The 22,384-nt window shown below is 33.8% G+C and overlaps 1 protein-coding gene across 1 annotated transcript in view; it reads right to left on the reverse strand.

The window, feature by feature from the left end:
• Positions 1 to 1,699: 1,699 nt before the first annotated feature.
• LOC118196609 (uncharacterized) overlaps positions 1,700 to 22,384 on the reverse strand; it is an 82,923-nt gene continuing 62,238 nt past the window's right edge. Inside the window, exons 2-4 of the mRNA XM_035368076.2 lie at positions 17,270 to 17,373; positions 11,169 to 11,284; positions 1,700 to 3,269 (exon numbers count right to left, since the gene is read on the reverse strand). Coding sequence (XP_035223967.1) covers positions 2,927 to 3,269; positions 11,169 to 11,284; positions 17,270 to 17,373 — 563 coding nt within the window. The 3' untranslated portion in view covers positions 1,700 to 2,926. The remainder of the gene's footprint in view (positions 3,270 to 11,168; positions 11,285 to 17,269; positions 17,374 to 22,384) is intronic.

Raw genomic sequence — 22,384 nt, forward strand, 5'->3', positions numbered from 1 at the left:
TGCAGTCTGATTCTAGCCGGACTTTCATATGGAGAGCTCCAGGTACCCGTTACCACAAAAAAAAAAAAAAAAAAAAAAACATCATTGAACGACACCGTTACGGTGGTGCAGGAGTGCTCGTTTGGGGTGGAATTATTCTGGGTTCCAGAACTGACCTGCATGTTCAAATTGGAACCATGACAAGCCAAATCTATCGGGACGTCATTCTGAAACAACATGTACGTTTGTTTCGGAGCGCCATGGGCGCTCAATTTGTGTTTATGGATGACAACTCCCGTCTTCACCGTGCAAACATCGTAAGCGAATGCCTTCAATCGGAGGATATCACCCGTATCGACTGGCCAGCATTCTCACCGGACTTGAATCCAGTAGATCACGTGTGGGACATGCTTGGCCGACGAGTTGCAGCCCGTCAACCTCCTCCTACATGTCTACCGGAACTTCGGAGAGCATTGCTTTTTGAGTGGTGTAATATCCCCCAAGATCAGATCAATAATTTGATACTCAGCATGCCTTGGCGTTGTACGGACTATATTGTATCGTCTGGAAGACATACAATGTATTAACAATCATACCAACCATGTAATATTGGTTTTTTTGTAAATAGGTTTTTTTTTTTTTTTTTTTTTTTTTTGTAATTTGCTCCAGGGAGAAAAAATCGCTAATTTTTTTAATAATATCAAACATATAGCATCTTTTTTTGCTCTTTACCTTTTGTTTAATAAATAAGCTTTACAAATAAGTCAAATTTGTTTTGCTTTTAACTCTTCCTTTGCCTGATTTTGCATTATCCTTAATTTATGGACATGAGTGCATATTGATACTGAGAGCGATCTGATATATATATATATATAATAATTTATTTCCTAAACAATATTGAATAATTGATTATATTATCGCCTAAGTTTAATCAAAGTAGAATATATATATATATATATATATATATATACTAATTTTAAATGTTAAAGTGACGTTTTTCTCATAGTTTATGTAAAGTGCTTTTTAACGTGTCATTTCGAAAAACTCGTTTATTTAGTTCCAGGTTTTCTATCTCTGCTGCATTATTTTCATGAAGCGTTATTTCTTGATAAACGTTTTGCACCTTTATATTTTCATCTTTCTTTGTTATCCAAAAAGACTCATTTTCATTCTGTAACAATAAATTACCTCAGTTATTGATCAATAAACTTATCCCATACTAAAAATAGCTCAGCGAGTGAGCCGATATTCTTTTTTAGCCGAACTCCAGGCTATGCATATTTATCATGACACTGATTAAATTCTTCAGGGGTAATATTTGGATTAATTAATAATTTTTTGATAAAAATGAAAATGTCCAGTTTCTTCTATGTTATGAAATTTATGTGTTGGTCTGTCATTATGTATTTGGCATTTAATGAAATAAAATCTTTAATAAATATAAAACTTATTATATTAGCTTGTATCTAAGGAATAAAGCAACTGGCTTGTTTGTATTATTTATTATAAAAGCTACATCGAACTAGCGTTTAAAACAAGTATATTAAGTTATACGTTACTGTTGAATAATATAATAAAATTTCTGTACTTGAAATGTATTAATTATTTTTATTGTATTAATTAATATATTAATTATTTTTATCACGGTCTATTTTTAAATGTATTGGTCCAGTAATTATAGGTTCTGACACAATAAAATGAAATAAAGCTTTTGAAAATATGCACACAAATACGATTTATTCAATTTGAAAGAACGATACAACAAATATTTAAAATTATTCGTACCCGAAAATCATCTGGACGGTTTGTTTAACGTCTAAAATCACACATAGTAATAGCATTTTATCTTCTAATTTTTCAATCAGGATGAATATATTATGGTCCGTTTTCAAATGCTCAGCTGCTAAAATGTTTCATCACTCTGCAGGCATTTTAATACATTTGATAATTATCTTCACTTTGACGAAGTAATTTGGTAATAGTTTCTTCCACTGTATGCATGCCTGATTACTCGAATCATGCATTATACATAATCTTTGTTTGAAAATTGTAATTTCTTCTCAAACTACGTCCCCAAGAATGGATGGAATTAATGTAAGTTTAATTTATATTAAGCATGAAAACTGAATTAAAGTATATTGGATGAGATCATTTCTTGTGCACATATCGCATAATTTGATTGAATAGTGGAGCAGTCTTTTTATTGCAAATATATTTAATTATTCTACTAAACGGGAGAAAAAATGCCTTTTTTGAAATATCGTAAAGATGCATTTAAAAGCGCACAAGAACTTATTTCAATTGTAACAGCAAAGCAATAAGTTAAGAAAACAAGTAAAATATGATATATATGCTTCTTTAATAGCTACGTATCCATACATTTCAATCAGTATGTTTAGAATACCTCAGAAATTATAACTTGCATTGAAACTAACGCATTTTTATGCGCAGCATGTCTAATTTAGGGATTTCACAACTGATTCCCTCCGACTAGAGAAATACTTCAGTTGCATTCATCACAATCCATCCAACATTGCAAAAGCATTTTTTGAGCTCGCTGTGAAGCATCTTACATCGTCATATTCAAGTTCTTTTCATTTTAAATGATTATGCGAAATTTTGCGTTATTCCGCGTTATATGTTGTCCTTCATAGAAGGACAATAGCATGAACTTCATTAGATATGCAACATTTAATTTTTCTGTAGACTGTCAAATGAAAAATAACATTGACACTTGGTTAAAAGAACAGTAAAGCAGGCATATCAAAATTAGATAATAAGGTTCGTTTTAGTAGTGTTCTTTTAATCTCTTTCCAACGTGGAATTCATGAATGTAAGTCAAAACCTTACGCACCATAATTTAGCAACATGTCTCTTAATTTGAATTAATTTTTACACTGAAATTACTTCGGGAAGCATGGCATCATTGAACTTGCAACTGCTCGTGTCACTGCGTTGCTTGCCCTTGATAATACGGCTGCAGAGAAGGGTAACTCGTAGGGGATGGATACACTGCTCTGGGAAGAACCGGTCTCCCGACAGAGGTCGTGACAGGAGGTGTTTGTCTTTGGTAAATGTCCAAGGCTGGCATGGTTTGAGATGATGTAGGAGCTCCAATATGGGGTCCAGCAAGCCCTGATAATGAAGAAATAGTTGACAAATAGCTACTATAGCTGTAAGGCCAGTATGGAGAAGGTGCCGGTCCCCAAAGTCGTGGAAATCGAGCTAACGTTGCACTATCTGGAGGGAATACTTCGAAACCTATCATGGCCTGCCGCTTCCACTTCGTTCTACAGAAAAGAATGAAGCAAAATATTTTTTATAAAAAATTGAATGTTGATTATATTCTACACTTTGTTAAAGATATCTATCAATGTTATGAAGAGTACATCGAATATTTTATAGCATTTAATAAGAAACACCTTAATGTATTAAAAATTTGCATAGTCTAATATATAAACATATATATATGATTTAATTTTACGGTGCCGACGACGATGTTTGAACATATGTTTTTTTTTTTTTTTTTTTTTTTTTTTTTTTTTTTAATAGCAAGCGGTCATGCTCACATGATAAAATATTTTATTTCAGGCATATTCGTAATTTAAACCGGTAACGTGCAATTGAAACGCCGGCACCTTCTTTAAAACCCGTTTATACTAACGAAACTTTGAGCACGAGACAAGCGCTTGAACTTGACGCCTTTTTAATGGAATTAGTTCCCGTGCTAAAAATAAATGTTTCATTCTTTTAATTTTAAAGTATTATCACACGGGATGTTTGTTTTATGGAATATATGCCTAAATATTGTATTTTATCTCGAAAACAGTGAATGCCTTTTTCTTCCATGGTGAAAACGTCAAGTTCGCGCTTTTTTCTTGGACTTCAAGTTTCGCTAGTGTAAATGAACCTTTAAATTATTTTTATAATTGTCAGATTATGCGTTCCGTAGGTAAGAGCAGGCGCTAGAAAAAAGAAGATTAAGTTATTGGGCTAAATTTATGAAACGTACTTTTCTAAATCGATGATCTGATATTATTCTTGATCACTAAAGTTTCGGTGCAAGTACTATTGGATAAATAATTTTTCACTTTTTGCTGTTATGTAATTACATGTGTGTAACTTGCATTATTTAAGAATCATAATAGCCCTTGATAATGGAATGATACATTTCGCGAAGATTAATCAATCGGATTGAAGAAATTTTTAATTCAAATACCACTGCAGCGCAGTACCTTTCTATTTCTTTTTCAGCCCGCTTTGCTTTCGTTGTGCGACTTAGCCACGTTATTCCACCTCAAGAAAAACATAGAGGTAGAAGATCAAAACCTGTGCCCCCTTGATTTTGAACAGCCACGAAATCCTTACCTAAGACACCCTGCAGTACATGCAAAACTCAGAATATCTACAAAAGAAGACACCCTCAGTGTACCTTCATTTCCAGTCGTGTACACAGATGGGTCAAAGTTAAACGAAGAAGTAGGATGCGCATTCTTTGCACTCCTCTCAGAACAAGAAACAACAGAATGGAAAGGACACCTAAGGAACAACAACAGCGTTTTCCAAGCTGAGCTTTCAGCCATAAAACACGCTATTCTATGGTGTCATCAAAAGCATCTAACATATGTTACTATCTACAGTGATAGCCAAGCGGCAATTAAAGCTGTCGATGATGCAAGAAACAAATCATCAATAGTGCAAGATATCTACGATTTATTATCACAGCGCAAGAGAACATCTACAGTGGGTACAAAAAGTATTTGCACACATACATTTTTGTTCACAATTTATAAGAAAATGCATTAATAAATACAAAAATTGGCATTTAAAAATAGAATAAGCCTATTCATTTAAATTAATTACAAAAAATACAATAATATTAATAAAAACATTTTTTGCAACAATATTAAAATAGCTTATGTCAAAAAAAGTATTTGCACACTCAACTCAACTCTAGCAAATTTGCATTTTATGCTATTATTTGACAGTCATCCCGCAGTAAATAATATATGTAAGACGACTATAAAAGGAGGTGTTGTCGAAACATTATCAGTTGATTGCCGATTCAAATTGTAATGGCACCTAAGAAATCTGAATTGTCGATTTCATTGCGAGAAAAATTTTTTTTCTCTACGTGAAAATGGCCTAAGTTATCAAGAAATAGGTAAAAAAGTAAATGTTTGCTTCTATACTATTTGGTATGTTATAAAGAAAGAGGATCTACATCAAATAACTTGCGCTCTGGACGCCCAAAGAAACTTTCACTGCGAATGAAGCGAAAAATCATAAGAGAAGCATAAAAAAATCCATTTGTTAGTGCAATTACTTTAGCCAATGATGTCGCTTCAACATCTGGAGTTCAAATCTGTGCCCAAAGTGTTCGAAATGTGCTGCACGATGCACACATTTATGGGAGATCACCAAGGAAAACACTTCTCCTAACTGAACGAAACAGACTGAAGAGACTTGAATTCGCTAAGGAATATATCAATAAGCCAATCGATTTCTGGAAAAATGTCATATTCTCCGACGAGAGTGAGTTCAATATCTTTAAATCAGATGGCAGAAAATTAGTTTGGAGAAAACCTTGTGCTGCTTTTCATACCAAAAATGTGTTACCTACAGTTAAACATGGAGGAGGTTCTGTTATGATTCGGGGGTGCATGGCTAGCAAAGGAATTGGTAATTTGTGTTTCATTGATGGGAATATGACAGCTCGAACCTATATTGATGTGTTGCGAGATAACTTGCCACAAAGTACAATAAAATTGGGTATCAGTAATTCGTACTATTTTCAGCAAGACAATGATCCCAAGCACACTGCCGGTATAACTCGTATGTGGTTGCTTTGTAATGTACCCAGAAAACTTGCCGCTCCACCACAATCACCAGACTTAAATCCTTTGGAAAATCTGTGGAATTCTTTGGATTTAAAAATAAGAAAAAGGAAGATTTCAAGCAAATCTGGCCTTAAACAAGCCCTTATTGAAGGGTGACCAAATACTGAGCCTACCGTTACAGAAAATTTAATTAAATCAATGCCAGCAAGATTACAAGCAGTAATAGATGCTAAAGGCATGCATACTAAATATTAGTTATTTGAAATTTGCTTATATATTTTATTTCTTTTGTATTCATGCAGGTGTGCAAATACTTTTTTGATTTTTTGATTTTGAGATATTTTAATTTTGTTACAAAAAAGCATTGTTAATCAAAACCGTGAAAAACAACCTTATATTTAGCGTAGTCTATAATAAAACACTCAATCGATTTCGAGGGCAGCTAAAGGTCCCTCCTCATCAGGAGAAAGAAATACATAGAAAGAAGAAAATAGGAATCACAGAAACACGTGGTGCTTATCAGCACTGCACGTCGTTATAACTAGATTTTTAATCAGAGTTGCACTGGCCGCCTACTTTTACTGAGCCAGGCTGTCTGATCAAGCATAAAGAAATATTAGCGAAGTTAAAATAGGGAGCGAGGGGCAAATGCACATTACGCTCAAAATCTGAACTTCAAATAATGGAAAGCAACCACTGAACGGATTTTTATACCCTCTGGTAGTACCAAGTGCGAGGAGGTAACGCCATCTATCGGCAAAAATAATTGAATTAAGACAGTAGAATTTTAAAGGCATTAGGAAGGACTGGATTGGACTTCAAATCATTAACTAAACTTTCTAAATCTTTGTGAATGTGAAAAGCCTCAAGAAAATCCAATTCGCCTATGGAAGAAGCCTTTTGGATGATTTTTGCAGACCCAAAATCAAAATTATGGTTAAAAGTCCAGCTATGATACGCTATTGAAGACTTGTTAATTTCCCCTTTTTTGACATAAGATTCATGTTCCTTGATACGAAACTTCAACGCTCTTTTTGTTTGGCCAATATATCTTAAACCACACTGACATGATATACTATAAATTCCCCAAGAATTCAAGACAGAAACGCAATCTTTTAGAATCGAAGGGTGAATTTTATTAATAGGGGAGAAACCGACTTGAAAATTGAATTTCTGGAGAATCCGTGCAATTTTATAGCTAACAGAAGGATAAAATGGAAGCACGACAAGGTCATTGATATTATTTCTAACAGTGGAATGTCTTCTTTGATGGGAATCTGAAAATTTTTTGACGGCTTTATCAATAATCACGGGAGAAAATCCACGGTCAATCGCAACTGCTCTCAAATAATTAAGTTCATTGGTAAGCAAAGATTCAGAGGAACAAACTTTTAGCGCGCGGAAAACATAATAGTAAAAAGAAGCCATTTTTTGCTTAACAGGGTGGCATGAATCCGGTCGAAGCCTCCGGTCGAAGGAGCACTAAATTGTCTTGAAACTAGGCTTCGGGAATTTCACTTCACACATACTGAAATTAATGAGTTGGTTTCGCTTACTAAAGTTTCTCTAAGTCAAACCCACTTTGTTTTCCAAAATGCATATTTTCGTCAAGTTGAAGGATTGGCTATGGGTAATCCTCTCAGTCCGGTACTTGCTGACATTTATATGCACTATTTTGAGATGAAATTATTTGATAAATTATCTTTTCGTCTTTGGATTCGGTATGTTGACGACACTTTCGCACTTTTTGACGGTTATAAAGAAAATTTATCCGAGATTCTATCTATTATGAATTCAATTGATCCAGCCATCCAATTCACTCTTGAAATTGAATCCAACAATTCCCTCCCCTTCCTCGATATTCTTATAATCCGCAATGAAACCGATTTTAGCACCACTGTGTACCGTAAACCCTTTGCAGTTTGTTTACCACCCCATGCCATGTCATGCCACCCTGTTAAGCAAAAAATGGCTTCTTTTTACTATTATGTTTTCCGCGCGCTAAAAGTTTGTTCCTCTGAATCTTTGCTTACCAATGAACTTAATTATTTGAGAGCAGTTGCGATTGACCGTGGATTTTCTCCCGTGATTATTGATAAAGCCGTCAAAAAATTTTCAGATTCCCATCAAAGAAGACATTCCACTGTTAGAAATAATATCAATGACCTTGTCGTGCTTCCATTTTATCCTTCTGTTAGCTATAAAATTGCACGGATTCTCCAGAAATTCAATTTTCAAGTCGGTTTCTCCCCTATTAATAAAATTCACCCTTCGATTCTAAAAGATTGCGTTTCTGTCTTGAATTCTTGGGGAATTTATAGTATATCATGTCAGTGTGGTTTAAGATATATTGGCCAAACAAAAAGAGCGTTGAAGTTTCGTATCAAGGAACATGAATCTTATGTCAAAAAAGGGGAAATTAACAAGTCTTCAATAGCGTATCATAGCTGGACTTTTAACCATAATTTTGATTTTGGGTCTGCAAAAATCATCCAAAAGGCTTCTTCCATAGGCGAATTGGATTTTCTTGAGGCTTTTCACATTCACAAAGATTTAGAAAGTTTAGTTAATGATTTGAAGTCCAATCCAGTCCTTCCTAATGCCTTTAAAATTCTACTGTCTTAATTCAATTATTTTTGCCGATAGATGGCGTTACCTCCTCGCACTTGGTACTACCAGAGGGTATAAAAATCCGTTCAGTGGTTGCTTTCCATTATTTGAAGTTCAGATTTTGAGCGTAATGTGCATTTGCCCCTCGCTCCCTATTTTAACTTCGCTAATATTTCTTTATGCTTGATCAGACAGCCTGGCTCAGTAAAAGTAGGCGGCCAGTGCAACTCTGATTAAAAATCTAGTTATAACGACGTGCAGTGCTGATAAGCACCACGTGTTTCTGTGATTCCTATTTTCTTCTTTCTATGTATTTCTTTCTCCTGATGAGGAGGGACCTTTAGCTGCCCTCGAAATCGATTGAGTGTTTTATTATAGACTACGCTAAATATAAGGTTGTTTTTCACGGTTTTGATTGTCACATTAGTGTGTTTCTCTTCTAATCTAAAGCATTGTTATTTATATTATTGTAATTTTTCTGTTTGTTTTGGATGATTAAACTTATTCTGGTTTGGCAATACCAATTTTTTTATTTCTTAATGCTTCTTTTTATGAATTGCAAACAAAAATGTAGGTGTGCAAATACTTTTTTTACCCACTGTATAAAAATAAAGTGGGTAAAAGCGCATGCTGGACAAGCCCAAAATGAAAGGGCAGATGCGCTTGCTAAAAATGCAGCTCAAGACCCATCTCTATCTCCAATCAATGTCCCATTCCCTAAATCGTATGTGAAACATATGTTGAAAAAAATTACATTAAAAAAATGGCAAACTGAATGGGAAAATGCAGAAGTAGGTAGAAGGCTTTTCAACTTCTACAAGAAACCCACATATGATCCAATCTCTTATAACTTCTTCATCAACATATTCTTATCTGGACATGGTCCTTTCCCCACGTACTACTTTGCACGAAATTTGAGCGATTCAGACAAGTGCGTATGTGGGGAAAAGGGAGAACCAGAACACTATGTTTTCAAGTGCCAGCTCACAAAAGAGCTACACTGCAAAGGAAGGTCACAAATTACGCCTGAGTACATTAAATGCATGCTAACGATACATTAATTACAACAAAAGGTTTCCTTGATTATGAAGAAACTTTTTGCATATAAAAGAGAAGATATATGTCAAGATGCTATCACATCTGTATAAATACCTCTTATTCTACAACTTGCAAAAATAATGCAAGATTTCAGAAATATTGCAAGTGTCTGAAACAGGCTAAATATGGTATAAATAGTTTTTATAAAATAGTTACATTAAGAATTTGGACTGTATTAATGTAATAATTAAATCATTAATTAAAAAATAATATAAATAATATACGACTCTATTAGATATATTAGTGTAAATGTAAGTATTATGTGATTTTCTAATGTATATTTTCTGTATTTATGATACATTAATTTACAAAAATAATAATGTAAGATTTCAGTGCTGATGCATTTGTGTGTAACAAGTTAAAAAAAAATGAAAGGAAATGTATTAATAAGAGAATTCGCCTTAGTAATTCAACTAAGTATGATGAAGTGCACAGAAAAAAAAAAAAAAAAAAAAAAAAAAAAAAAAAAAGAAATCCTTCAATTAGCTTCTTAAAATGATGTTTATTTTAATTCGATGTAACTAGATATACTAATCTAAATATATTGTTTGTATGAAGTACAATGTACAATGAAAGTTTGTATGTATGTTCGAAGTAATTATGTTATTTCAATCTGCCATAATCCAACTTTTGTTAATAGGTTAATTTCTTTGCAATAATTGTATACTATGTCTTTGTAATTGTATATTCAATACGTAAGTCTAATATTAATGTAAAATTACTATGTAAATGTCTTGGTAGGCTAGCATCCGATGCGGGCCAACTAAAAGCCCAGCGGGGTACAGTAGTGCGGCGGAGCAACACCTGTAAAAGTCACTGACGAAGTTCTGGTGCTCTGTCCACTTTTCCCTGTCCCTGCTTTCGTTGTGCCAACGATGCTGGCGCTTGCTTTCTCTGAAACAGAGAATTATACATTGTCTTAAAATGCGCTAAGCTTATGAAATTATGCACCCACTATGATGTATGAATCATATTAACGTCTCAGGATTGCTTTAACAAGAAATAAAAATTGTGTTCGAATTTTCGACCACGTCTCTCTTCTATTGACTTCTGCCATCGTGACCATAATCAACACAGAAAATTTGGCAATTTCTGGATTTGATGTTTCACAGAAGTTACCTGACACCACTCCACACCGGTCACCATCACTGTACTTATCAACGCATATTTAATTAAGACGTGAATCGATTGTTTTTGGATATGCTCCTTCAAACTGAAGGATATATTTTTCAAGTAATTTTTCGAGACAATTTTGTTTTCAGGTTGCAAGAATCTAAGATAAATTTCTCCACTAGATTTAATGTGAGTCACATAAGCACACAAAGAAACACCATGCTTGGATAGTTTGCAAATTAAAGAATATATTACAGATTTCTTAATAACATCATTTAAATTTATATCGTCGCCTCCAGAAGTGTCATAAAAGACAAATGGGTAAATTATAGGGTGTGAATCCGTTTATTATCAGGAAAACAATCTACTGCTCCAAAACTTTTTTTGACTTTTTTTTTCTTTGACATTTTTTTTGTGAGCAACGCCATACGAAATAAAAATGCTAGTCTTTGAAAAAATTTTAAAATCTGTGTTCTGTGCTGTGTAAAACAAGTGTTTTGGTAAGTTAGAAAATAGAATGAATATTACCTTCGATTTTGGTACCACGTCTTGACTTGAGTATCTGTTAAGTTCAGTTTGGCTGCCAATTCCATTCTATCTTGAACACTCAAATATTTCTGTCTCTCGAAGCTTTTCTCTAGTGTCTGAAAAGTATGAGACATTCTTATATAGAAAGCATGAAACAAACATGAATTCATGCATAAGGATTTTTGCCAATTATTCGTGTGATAGTTGAATCATGCACACATAGTGAAGGAAGAATAAAAATATCTGATGTGGATACAATGTGACTTCCTTGTACAGCCTATTAAATTGCACACATTTTTTGCTGCACTCCATTTAAACTTATTTCCCCGAATTTCATTAGAGATATATTTCTCATTTAATCAATTCAGTTTCCACTTCGCGGCAAGGCAAAAATACATAAAACATTTTCATTAAAAACAGTAAAACAGAAAAAAAAGAAGCCCGAATCACCAAATACAAGTATTTAAAAACATTAATTTTTTTTCTTACAAATAAAGGCAGTTCCTATGACAACACAAGCAGTTCGACCTCGGTCCCACTTAGTGCCACTTAAAACTTTTAAATTGTTGATAATTCTACAATTACTGCTTGCAAATTAACTAAATGCATAAAAGCCATAAGAATAATATAACATAAGCATAATATAATTAAATAACTTTAAAAGAAAAAAAAATGCACAATATACATCGGAAAAAAAGAGCTCACCATACCGGGTAAGAGGGTGGGTATTTATATATGTTTCGGTGTTTCCGATTCCAACAAAAAAAAAAAAAAAAAAAAAAAAAATTTGATGTGTACACCACATATCTTCCTTGTACGGAATATTAAATTATACGCATTTTTTCTTGCATTTCATTTAAACTTATTGGATTAAATTAAATCTACTTCGTCGAATAGCGCATAAACCACAATAGAATAAATGCACTCTTTAAAATTTACTATATTTGTTTACCACAGCTACACTCTGGCGCTAGGTTCACTTAAAAGCGTTATATTTCGTCCATATTATAACTCAGAATGCACAAAATTTACATCTTTTGAAGAATTATCTAATCGTTGCCACATGTTCTATTCAAATTTTATAATAAATCTAGAACGATGTATTAAAGAAATTAAGCAAACAAAACAAAAAAGAAACAGTTTTTCACAGACGATTCAGTATTTCTCATTCAATTAATTCAGTTCTCCCTTCGGGACAAGGCAAAATACATAAAAACTCAAAATATTTTATAAATTACGAAGTAAATCTTAAAAACTTATTTCCTCGAAAAATTTCCAGACAGGATTAAGCATGATTTAATTCGCAATAATAAAAGAAGGCGTTATCTTTGTTATTGAGAAGCTTACTTTCTCTAGATTGGCAGAAAATCTACTATTCTGTTGTTTCAAATGTAAACAAACAGTGGCCGACATGGCAAAAATTATTAGACTTAGCGGCACTTAAATAACTTTTAAATTGTTCATAGTTCTAAAAATATTGCATACAGATTTACTAAAGGCATTAAACCTTAACAGGAAGATAAGAATAACATTATTCAATCATTTTTAAAGCAAAAAATGCACAATTTACAAACATATAAGAATAAAGAAACTGAGTTCACTGAGCCGAGTAACAGAGTGGATATATATATACATATATTTATATACATTTTACGATTATATTTATATACATTTTACGATTATATTTATATACATTTTACGATTATATTTATATACTTTATACGATTGCAACCAAAATACGAGGTGCACATTTACATGTTATAGCAGCCCTATATACAAAATTTCAACGTTCTGAGGCTACTCGTTTTTGGGTTATGCGAGATACGTACGTACATACAGACACCACGAAAAATTCTCTTCAGAATTCATTTTAAAGCAGTTTATAATTTTTTTGAAGGAAAAGAGGCTTTTATTCTGTCCTTGTGTACAGATGTCACCCAAAAGCATCATTGAAATGAATTTGAAAGCAGTCAAAATAAGATCATATTTTTAATTAAGACCGTTGAATACTGGTCATTCGACCCAGGCTGGAACTCGGGCAAAAGCACCGGTTGCATGGATGTCCTTTGTAGTTTTCCTCGTATATAACGGGAACACGAGGCAAGTCCTTAAGGTGGAATCCTTTCCCTTAGTACAATAAAGCCTTCGTGTGCTTTGCAGTATCCAAATACCTCTCTCATTTTGAAAGGGGGAGTCTATATTATATAACAGTTAATTTTGTCTACACTCACAAATATATCAATACTGTATTTTCAAGGCATTAAAACTGTTAAACAATATTCGTATTTACGTAATTCATTTAAACGTTTATCCGCTTAATTGGGCATCCCTCAAGATTTTAATAAAATTAGCAATAAATAAAACTTAGATGCCAAGATAAAGAAAGATTTCTTTCTGTGATGAAGGTCATTAACACGATAGCCATTTAAATTGGTGGGAAAAAAAATCTAGACAAATGTGTTTTTATGAACCGTTCATGTACTAACACTTTGACATTTGCTAGACAAACAAGACTGGAATCAATACAACGTTTCCAAAATTGAGTTGCCAATGTTACTTGTATGCCCTCCCTTTTTGATTCATTTCTACTAATCTCCGAATTAAAGAATAAACTGCTGCGTATGAGGAAGATCGTCGGCCAAAAAAGTAAATGAAGTTTTTGGCGATAAATCATTTATTGTCACAGCACTAAATGTGCTTTTTTTCTTTCGCTTAAGAACCATTCAGAGCGATTTACAGGAGATCTCAGAAGCATTGCGTGCGTAAATGATTGAATAGCGATTGGGGGTAGTTAAGTCTTGCAGCTTTCTTTTTCTTCTCTGAACGAATTTTAATTACGGTCGATTTCACCTCGAGCTCTATGTGAAAGGCAGTGCAAAGTCCTGCGGTTATTACTTTATTATCAACATGAATTAAACCGCGCCAATGACAGCGGGCTCGCATTCAAAAGCTGAGTAACTGCTATGCGCACTATCTTTTCAAAAGTCGCATATGGCAGGCCAAACTTAACAATCTTCTTTTTCGGCCTTTTGTGAAAGAAACATCTTTTATTGCGCAGAAATTTTTAAAAATAATGTTGGGTCTTGCTTAGGAGTAGCTGTAATTTAGGTTACGGCCGAAATAATTGAGTAAAAAGAAACAAACTGCCCGAGTAAATGTGATCAAATAAATAAAATTGGTTAGTTTTCAATTAAAAACAAACAATAAAGACTGTCTATTATTTGGCGGAAAGGAAAAAGATTTTCAGCCCGGCAATTTCAATTCAACATTTAAAAACTTGAGTAGCTGTAAATTGCGACCAACATTCTGAACTTTGTAACTTTGAGAAGCGACCGATTTATCTTCTTCAGATGCAAATTTTCCCGAAGAATAATTTCTGAAAATTTATCAGAATTTGTTCATTTTAGCTGAAGATTTTAATTCAAACGTGTCCTGTAAATGTAACTACAAAATCTATAGCTTTTTGAAGAGTTTTCAACCAAGGAGTTTTTCCAACTGCAGAAAAGAATAAACCATTGTTTAACGAATGAACAGCATAATATTAATAATTAAACTGTTTATTGGTAACTAAATTGAAACCGAGTTGTGAACTGGAAGCAATTAAAAATTAAAAGAATTGTGGAAAAACATTTTTTATTAATATTTCTCTGTATTATCAGGAAATAAAATTATTAATTACATATTTCTTATTAAATTTGTTTTGCAAAGTATTCAAAACTCAAAAGTTGAGCGACTTCTTAGTTCATAATCAAGCGGGAGGAGGAGTGACTTTCTTATGTATTGTTTAGATTTGCAAATCCGCCTTTTATTCTAATTTCTTCTTTGTACCTATCGTCAACCTACTATATACACAGATAAGATAAGTAATGCTTTCGGCCCAAAAATTCGATAGTGAGTTTTCAGTGAATAAGTACAAATTAGGATTTTCACAACATGTTTTGACTATTCTTACAATGATGTCTGCCAGTTTTTCTATCTGTGGCGCTTTCTGGTCTACGATAGCTTTAATATGAAACTTCTGAAAACGTCTGTTTTCCATTTTAAAGTCTTCTGCATTTATATGAATAATTCATTAAAATTTGAGTAAAACTGGACAACCGGAAGGCGTATATTACATGAATTGAACCCATAACAGATTTTAATGAAAGATTTAATATAATAGATTATATTAAAAAATAAATTAAATCTTTTTAATTTTAGTCTTTAAGACTTTTTAATCAATGGAAAAAGCCTATATTAGATTTTCGCTGAAATTGATAAACAGGTTAGGTTTAGGTTAGGTTATTTAATTACGGCAAAGCCTCGAGGGCTATCTGCTTAAGGGGAGGGATGCCTTTCGTGGAGGACTTTATAAGGGAAACTGGCTCGTATACACGTTACGCATGCGGAAAACCACGAAAACACCCATGCAGCCAGCCCGTTCGCGGGATTCGAACCTCGGACCGAACTACCAGTGTTCAGCGACTTTACCGCTCGGCCGCTGGTGGGCTGATAAACAGGAATATCGGAAACTCTGAACAGGCTTTCGTAAAAAATTACATTATTATAGGATAATACAAAATTTCTCAAATTTGGTGTTTAAAATAGGTATGTGATTGAGAGACATATTACATTTACATAACAACATATTACGTTTATAAGTATTAAATGTATTCTTGGAATTATGACAAATGCAACGAGAACGAGCTGATTAATGAGGCGAGCTCTCGTTATGAAGCGATTAAATATAAATGTTACTCCTCAGTTTTGTATTCCTTTCATTTTTGTGCCGAATCCCTTTTCAAATAATAATAAAAAAAAAAAAAAAAAAAAAAAATCTGCCATCAAATGTTATCGCTATGTATTATTTTTAAATAAGCAATATAGCAAATAAAAATGATATAGCGAAAAAATGTAGGGCAACAATAACCGCTCTATAAGCAATTTTAAAGATATGTCGATTTGAAAGATTTTATGATTTTATTCTTGGATTTTGTGAAGTAGAAGTGCGAAGAAAGGCATAATCAATAAATAAGTCTAAAATGACCAATATAAAAATTGCTGTCTTAATTAGGAAGACTGAATACTGATATCCAAAACTGAGAAAAGATTGAAAAAGAAATATGTGACAGCACCATATCGGAATTCTAAAGATATGCTGCTTTCAAAAATTGTGCGATTGTTAAGCCATTGATTTATGAATCCGAAAAGCTATATGACCGGAAAACTTATTTCAATCGATGCGATATTTTGAAAACAAAGCATGAGAACGGATGTGTACACGTACGCATGAGAACGTATAGGTATTTTTCATTGTATAGGAGAACAGAATAATAACAAAAGTGTAGTGTTTATAATTAACATCGAGGCATAAAGTTTACAAACCAGTTAGATTTTTACCAAACGATCATATAAAAGTGATAGTTTACTTAAAGCTCGTTGCCATTCCGCTAAAGTTTTAACATCCCAATGGCAGAAGGTCATGTGTTGTGCTCCTTAATTTTTTATATATTTTTTTAATATTACTCGTATTAAGCACGGAAACTGAATACTGATAGTTATTCTTAAAACTCTCAAATAATTTTTTTCGATCTCAGTTTACATTTATATATGCATATATATGATTAATATAGTTCTTCCTTAGTTTCAACCGTAAGAGTTAGGTTATTCGAATACGGCAAAGCACGTGAGGGCTATCTGCAGGAGGGATGCTTTCGTGGAGAACTTCCTAAAAATAAACGGCTCGTATCCACGTTACACACGTGAAAACCACAGAAACCAGCTACGCAACCAACCTGTTAGCCTACAGTCGAACTACCAGCATACAGCGGTCTTAACTACTCAGCCACTTGTAGGAAAGCAGCCATAAACTCGCGTTTCTCGCTCAGTATTCCTAGTTCTACTTCTTTTAATATCTGCTATTCAATGAAATAAACTTCCAGCTTTGTTATTTGATGTCCATATTTATAAACTCGAAAAAATATCAGGTTATGCAGGTATATCAGAACATGCATATTGCTGCGAAGTGTGAAATTCCATTAAGATTTTGAAAAAAAAAAAAAAAAAAAAAAAAAAAAAAAAAAAAAAGGGGGGATGTATTGCAGCATAAACTGCAAACTTACTCTGAGTTGATGGTCCGTGAAAGCCGTCCGTGCTTTCCTGGGTTTTTTGTTTTTCAAGGATGGACTGTCTTCTCTTTGCGGTCTACCGTCATACCTCTCACTGCCTGAAAATAGAAATTAGATTACACTTCAGGAACACGAATTACGCTTTAACTGTTGGTACTATTATCAAGAATTCCACTGTAATAGGAATTCTGAGGAATACTTTGGAATAATGCATAGTTTAAACTTCAGAAATAAATTAAAAGTCATAAACATATGAGTAAAAATGATTCTTTTCATTTCGTACTGCATTCAGTTAAGGCAAGAAACGAAAAAATGACCATAAAAAACTTGAGAATTGAATCTTAGTACACTATTTTTCGTAGAAAATTAAAAACTATTACTTATTTTGTATTAAAAATTAAATTATAAATTTTTCGATAGGATATATTTCATATATACACACAACACATATATGCGCAGGGTAGTGAGGTAATGAAAGAAAGCCCTTAGTTATCGATTGATAACAAAGAGCTCTGTTTCATTAACAACTGAGGGGCCCACCAGCGGCCGAGCGGTAAAGTCGCTGAACACTGGTAGTTCGGTCCGAGGTTCGAATCCCGCGAACGGGCCGGCTGCATGGGCGTTTTCGTGGTTTTCCCCATGTGTAACGTGTATACGAGCCAGTTTCCCTTAGAAAGTCCTCCACGAAGGCATCCCTCCCCTTAGGCAGATAGCCCTCGAGGCTTTGCCATAATCACACACACACATTAACAACTGAATTTGTGCATTAATGCAACTTATAGTATTCCTTGAGAAAAGGTGCACAGGTTTACAGAAACAGTTTGAACCCTGTAGTTGGGAAGATTTTCTAAATATGAGCTATAACTTTACATATATCCCTCTGAAGCAAAAAACCACTTAGTACATTTATTTATTGCCACTTAGTACACTCAGTTAAAAAGAAACATTTTTTTATACTTTTAAGGTACACAGATTCGCACAGAATACGTATCTGTAATACTTACATTTAGAAAGCGCGCTACAAATTGTATAACAATTGGTTTTACCGAGACGAAACTGCTTTTAAAGTCATAGTAGTAAGAGGTCTTCCCTTTAACCTGCACACTTTAAACTTGAGCCAAAACTGGTATTGGGAAGTGTCGAAAATAGATTCCCACTCTAATATCTAAACTTTTATATTTAAGGTGTTGGTGTTGGTGTATTTAATTATGGCAAAGCACGCTAGGGCTATCTGTCTAAAGGGAGCGATGCCTTCGTGGAGGACTTTCTAAGGGAAACTGGCTCGTATACACGTTACACATGGGGAAAACCACGAAAACGCCCATGCAGCCAGCCCGTTCGCTTGATTCGAACCTCGGGCCGAACTACCAGTGTTCAGCGACTTTACCGCTCGGCCGCTGGTGGGCTCTTTTATATTTAAGAGATCTTCAAAATTAATATCTATAGTTTTGATTCTTTAATATATAAGCGAAACTTGAATTTTAAAACGCTGAAACTTTCGCTCATAAGTTCGTAAACGCACAACGAACTGTAAGTTACATATTAATTATTTTACATATTTAAACTTTTCCTGTAAGTAGTATATACTGAAAAGTATATTTTAATTTTACTGATCGCTTCCCCTTAAAACGTTGAAACGACCGTTTTCATAAAATTTATTTGGCTTATTTTGAGAAATTTTGTAATTATAAATATGTTTAAGATCAATATTTAAGGAATTACAGGGTGTAAACATGCTTTTAAGCACCTTAAATTTTCAAATATAGTATAAGATCTCTCTCTAGTGTTTGTCATGTGTGTGTCTCACATATGCGTGTGTCATTTGTGCATATATGTGTGATGTGTGCTGTACATAAAAGGTGGTTTTTAACACATGGAACTATTTGTTTTGTTCATAAAAAAAATTAAAATATGCAGTATTACTTTTTGTATCGGTATTTTTATCAGGAAGGTGGCCGGGAAAGAAATCTGAATGATAATCAGATTTCTTTTCCCGGCCAATAATTTGGTTAGGTTTCTGTTTGTTTGCAGCAGCAACAACAGATTGCCTTGTCGTACAATACTGTTAGAAAAATCTACCGCAGTGATCTGTTGGCATATTCATTCAGAATACAGGTCACTCATTCCCTGTAACCGGATGAGGAAACTCAAACGGCTTGAGCTTCCAGTTGCTTTCAGTCAACTTCTTAAAAACGACGGTGATATATTTCGGCAACCTATAGCTTCTACCGAGGCTCATTTCTATTTAAACGATTATTTTGATAAATAGAACTCACGATTTTGGAAATGCGAAATTCACATAATAAACCTTTACATTCGGAACGTGTTACCGTGTGGTGTGCAGTATTTTCTGATGACATTTAGGTCCAGTTTTCATTGATGGAAACATCACGAGTGAAGTGTAACTCAGAGTTCTCGGCAAAGAATTTGCTCCGTTTTTGTTTGGCATGTTTGACTATATTTCCACTTGCTGGTTTAGCAACATGGGGCAAGACCTCAGTCCCCTTGCTGGTTCAGCAACATGGCTCAGATAGAATAATATTCGATTACTTTCATGAGATGTTTGATAAACGTGTGTTGTTTAACCTGTGAGACATTAGGTATTTTTTGGAGGCAGGAGAAGTGAAAAATGAGCAACGCCTTCGCCGAGATTCGAGCCACGGAGCTCTGGAATACGCGCCCAGCGTGCAGACCACTACACCACGAAGGTACGCTAAGAAGGCGGGAGAAATATCTTATAAACCGTTACCTTTAATTTCACTGTAAAGAGTTCTAACGGCCGTTAATGTCACTAGATATGAGTCTATATGATTTAGCTTTGGAGGCTACTTGAGAGACAGTGTTTAAGACTAACCCTGCAATAATTCGCGAATTGAAATGAACGATATAAGACAGAAATTTTCGACATTTCTGCCGACACATTATTCACAGTGACGCAAAATTAGGTTCTCAAGGTGCGTCATATCTATCCAAGCAAGGTTCAATGGCCTTCATACATTGAACATTTGTGCTTTAAACTTTAAGTCTTATTTCCCAGTAGTAGGAGCGTCTTGTGACAAGTGGTTTATAAATTGTGGAAAATTCCATTTGTTCCATGTATTAAAAATCACCTGGTATACATATATATATATATATACACCAGAAAACTACTGACTTGAATTTAGCTACAGTCCTCTTAATTCCTCATTTTAATTTAGTTATGTCCTCTTTCTGAAATCTAAAGTGCGTCACATCTGAAAATTAGCGTCTATTATGTGTCTGATCCTACAGTGCGGGATTAGTAGGATTTCAATTCGCAGTTTGACCGTTATATCACATACTATGTATCAGCTTCTCCCACTACAAAAAAATTCTTGGAAATTTTTTAACAAAACTGTTACATCGCACGAAGAGATGGGAAACCGTCTGACCAGTGCCTGCAGCTTATACATAATTCATTCTTCAATAAACAGCGAATGAAAGCGACCTGCCGGCAGCGTCAGGAAATTTATACGTAATTATCGCCACACGATCCATTGTCCGTGCATCTCGTTAGCGATAAAAGATCACGATTCTGCAATACATTAGTCGTAGTTACGGTTATAGCTTACTCGATGTCCATTCAGTGGGCGGCTGCAGCATCGAATAAATGCGCATTCAGTATTTTTTTTCTTCGAAAAGATTGAGCAGGCTGTTGTTGTCATTCAAATGAGCCGACTCAATGGAAAGTGCTCAGGTTTGTTAATAGATGGCGCTAGTGCACTTTAAATCTGTTTTGAAAGACCGGAAACGTGTTATTGGATTCGTTTTGGTTTTGGTTTCATTATCCTTTTATTTTAAAGAAAGATATTTAGAATCAGTTTGAGTAAGGTAATCGTAACACGCTCTGAGCAGCAAAAATTTGTCAGGCATATTTTCAAAAAATATTAGGACCTAAAATCGGCCTGGAGTTACACGTAATTACTGCAGTTTTGTGTAATATAATTTTAAAAAATAATAAATTAAAAAAAAAAAAATATGAACTCTTTCAGATTTTGTATTACGCCCAAAGAGGCTCTTTTTTTTTTTTTTTTTTTTTTTTTTAAAGTTCTGTCTGTTACATTTATTGATTAAATATCATGTTCTCCGAACTTAAACCATAAAATTCATTTCACCACCAATATCACAAAATGACACGACATTTTCTCTAAACCGAACCTCGAATTGTTGATTTTCCGGGTCATCTGAGATTGATTACATTTTCTAGTTTCTCTCTTAAGTGCGGCTTCTTTAGACCGATATTCTTCATTGTTCCGATTACGTTTGTTATTTTTTCGTAATTTTTTCAGTCGTTTTATACGAGATGGAAGCTTTTCCTCTTCGGTCAACTTACGTCTCCCAATCTCTTTATTTTCAAAAGTGATTCGCCGTTTATAAAACGAAATTAATAGCTCTTCTGGGGAAATTTTTAAAAGAGCAAATCTTTAGAATTTCCAATACACAGTCTCGCGCGCTAGCGATATTTTTTTCCCGTATAGTGTTGCCATTGCTTGGTTTGAAATTGTTAAATTTTTTTACTAAAACGCTTTACAAAATATGAAATCGATAATGAAAAAAATTCCAAAATCAATCTTCCAGATGCCCATATTCAGGTGGAGACGTACATTATTCAGAATTGGATGACTCTAGGTACCGTTGTTTTATCACAGTGCGAGAAACATACATAAATTTATGCAGATTATTCAGTACTTAATTTCTTTAAATATAACACGGAGCTCTAATATTGGGTGGCAACAATTAAAAAATTATTCGCTGTTTATTGTGAATCGACGCAAAATGCCAAAACGAAATTAATAGTCCTTCTGGTCTAACAAAAGTGTACTGTTTATAATTAACAGTGAGCCATAAATTTTATAAACCAGTTAGATTTTATTTACAAACGATCGGCTAGAAGTGATAGTTTACTTAAAACTTGTTGCTATTGCTCAAATGTTTTAACACGGGATTGGCAGAAAGTCATGTGCTACCCACATCAAACTATTTAATATTATTTTTTAATGTTATTAAGCTTGAAGTCTTATACCATTTTTTTATTATCTTATTTATTTTTATCTTATTTTTTATTTTTTTATTATTTCATACTGAGGTCTT

This window comes from Stegodyphus dumicola, chromosome 9, assembly GCF_044657685.1.
Source record: "Stegodyphus dumicola isolate Sdum_Otavi_A_Nest chromosome 9, ASM4465768v1".
In the NCBI taxonomy this organism is placed as follows: Eukaryota; Metazoa; Arthropoda; class Arachnida; order Araneae; family Eresidae; genus Stegodyphus; species Stegodyphus dumicola.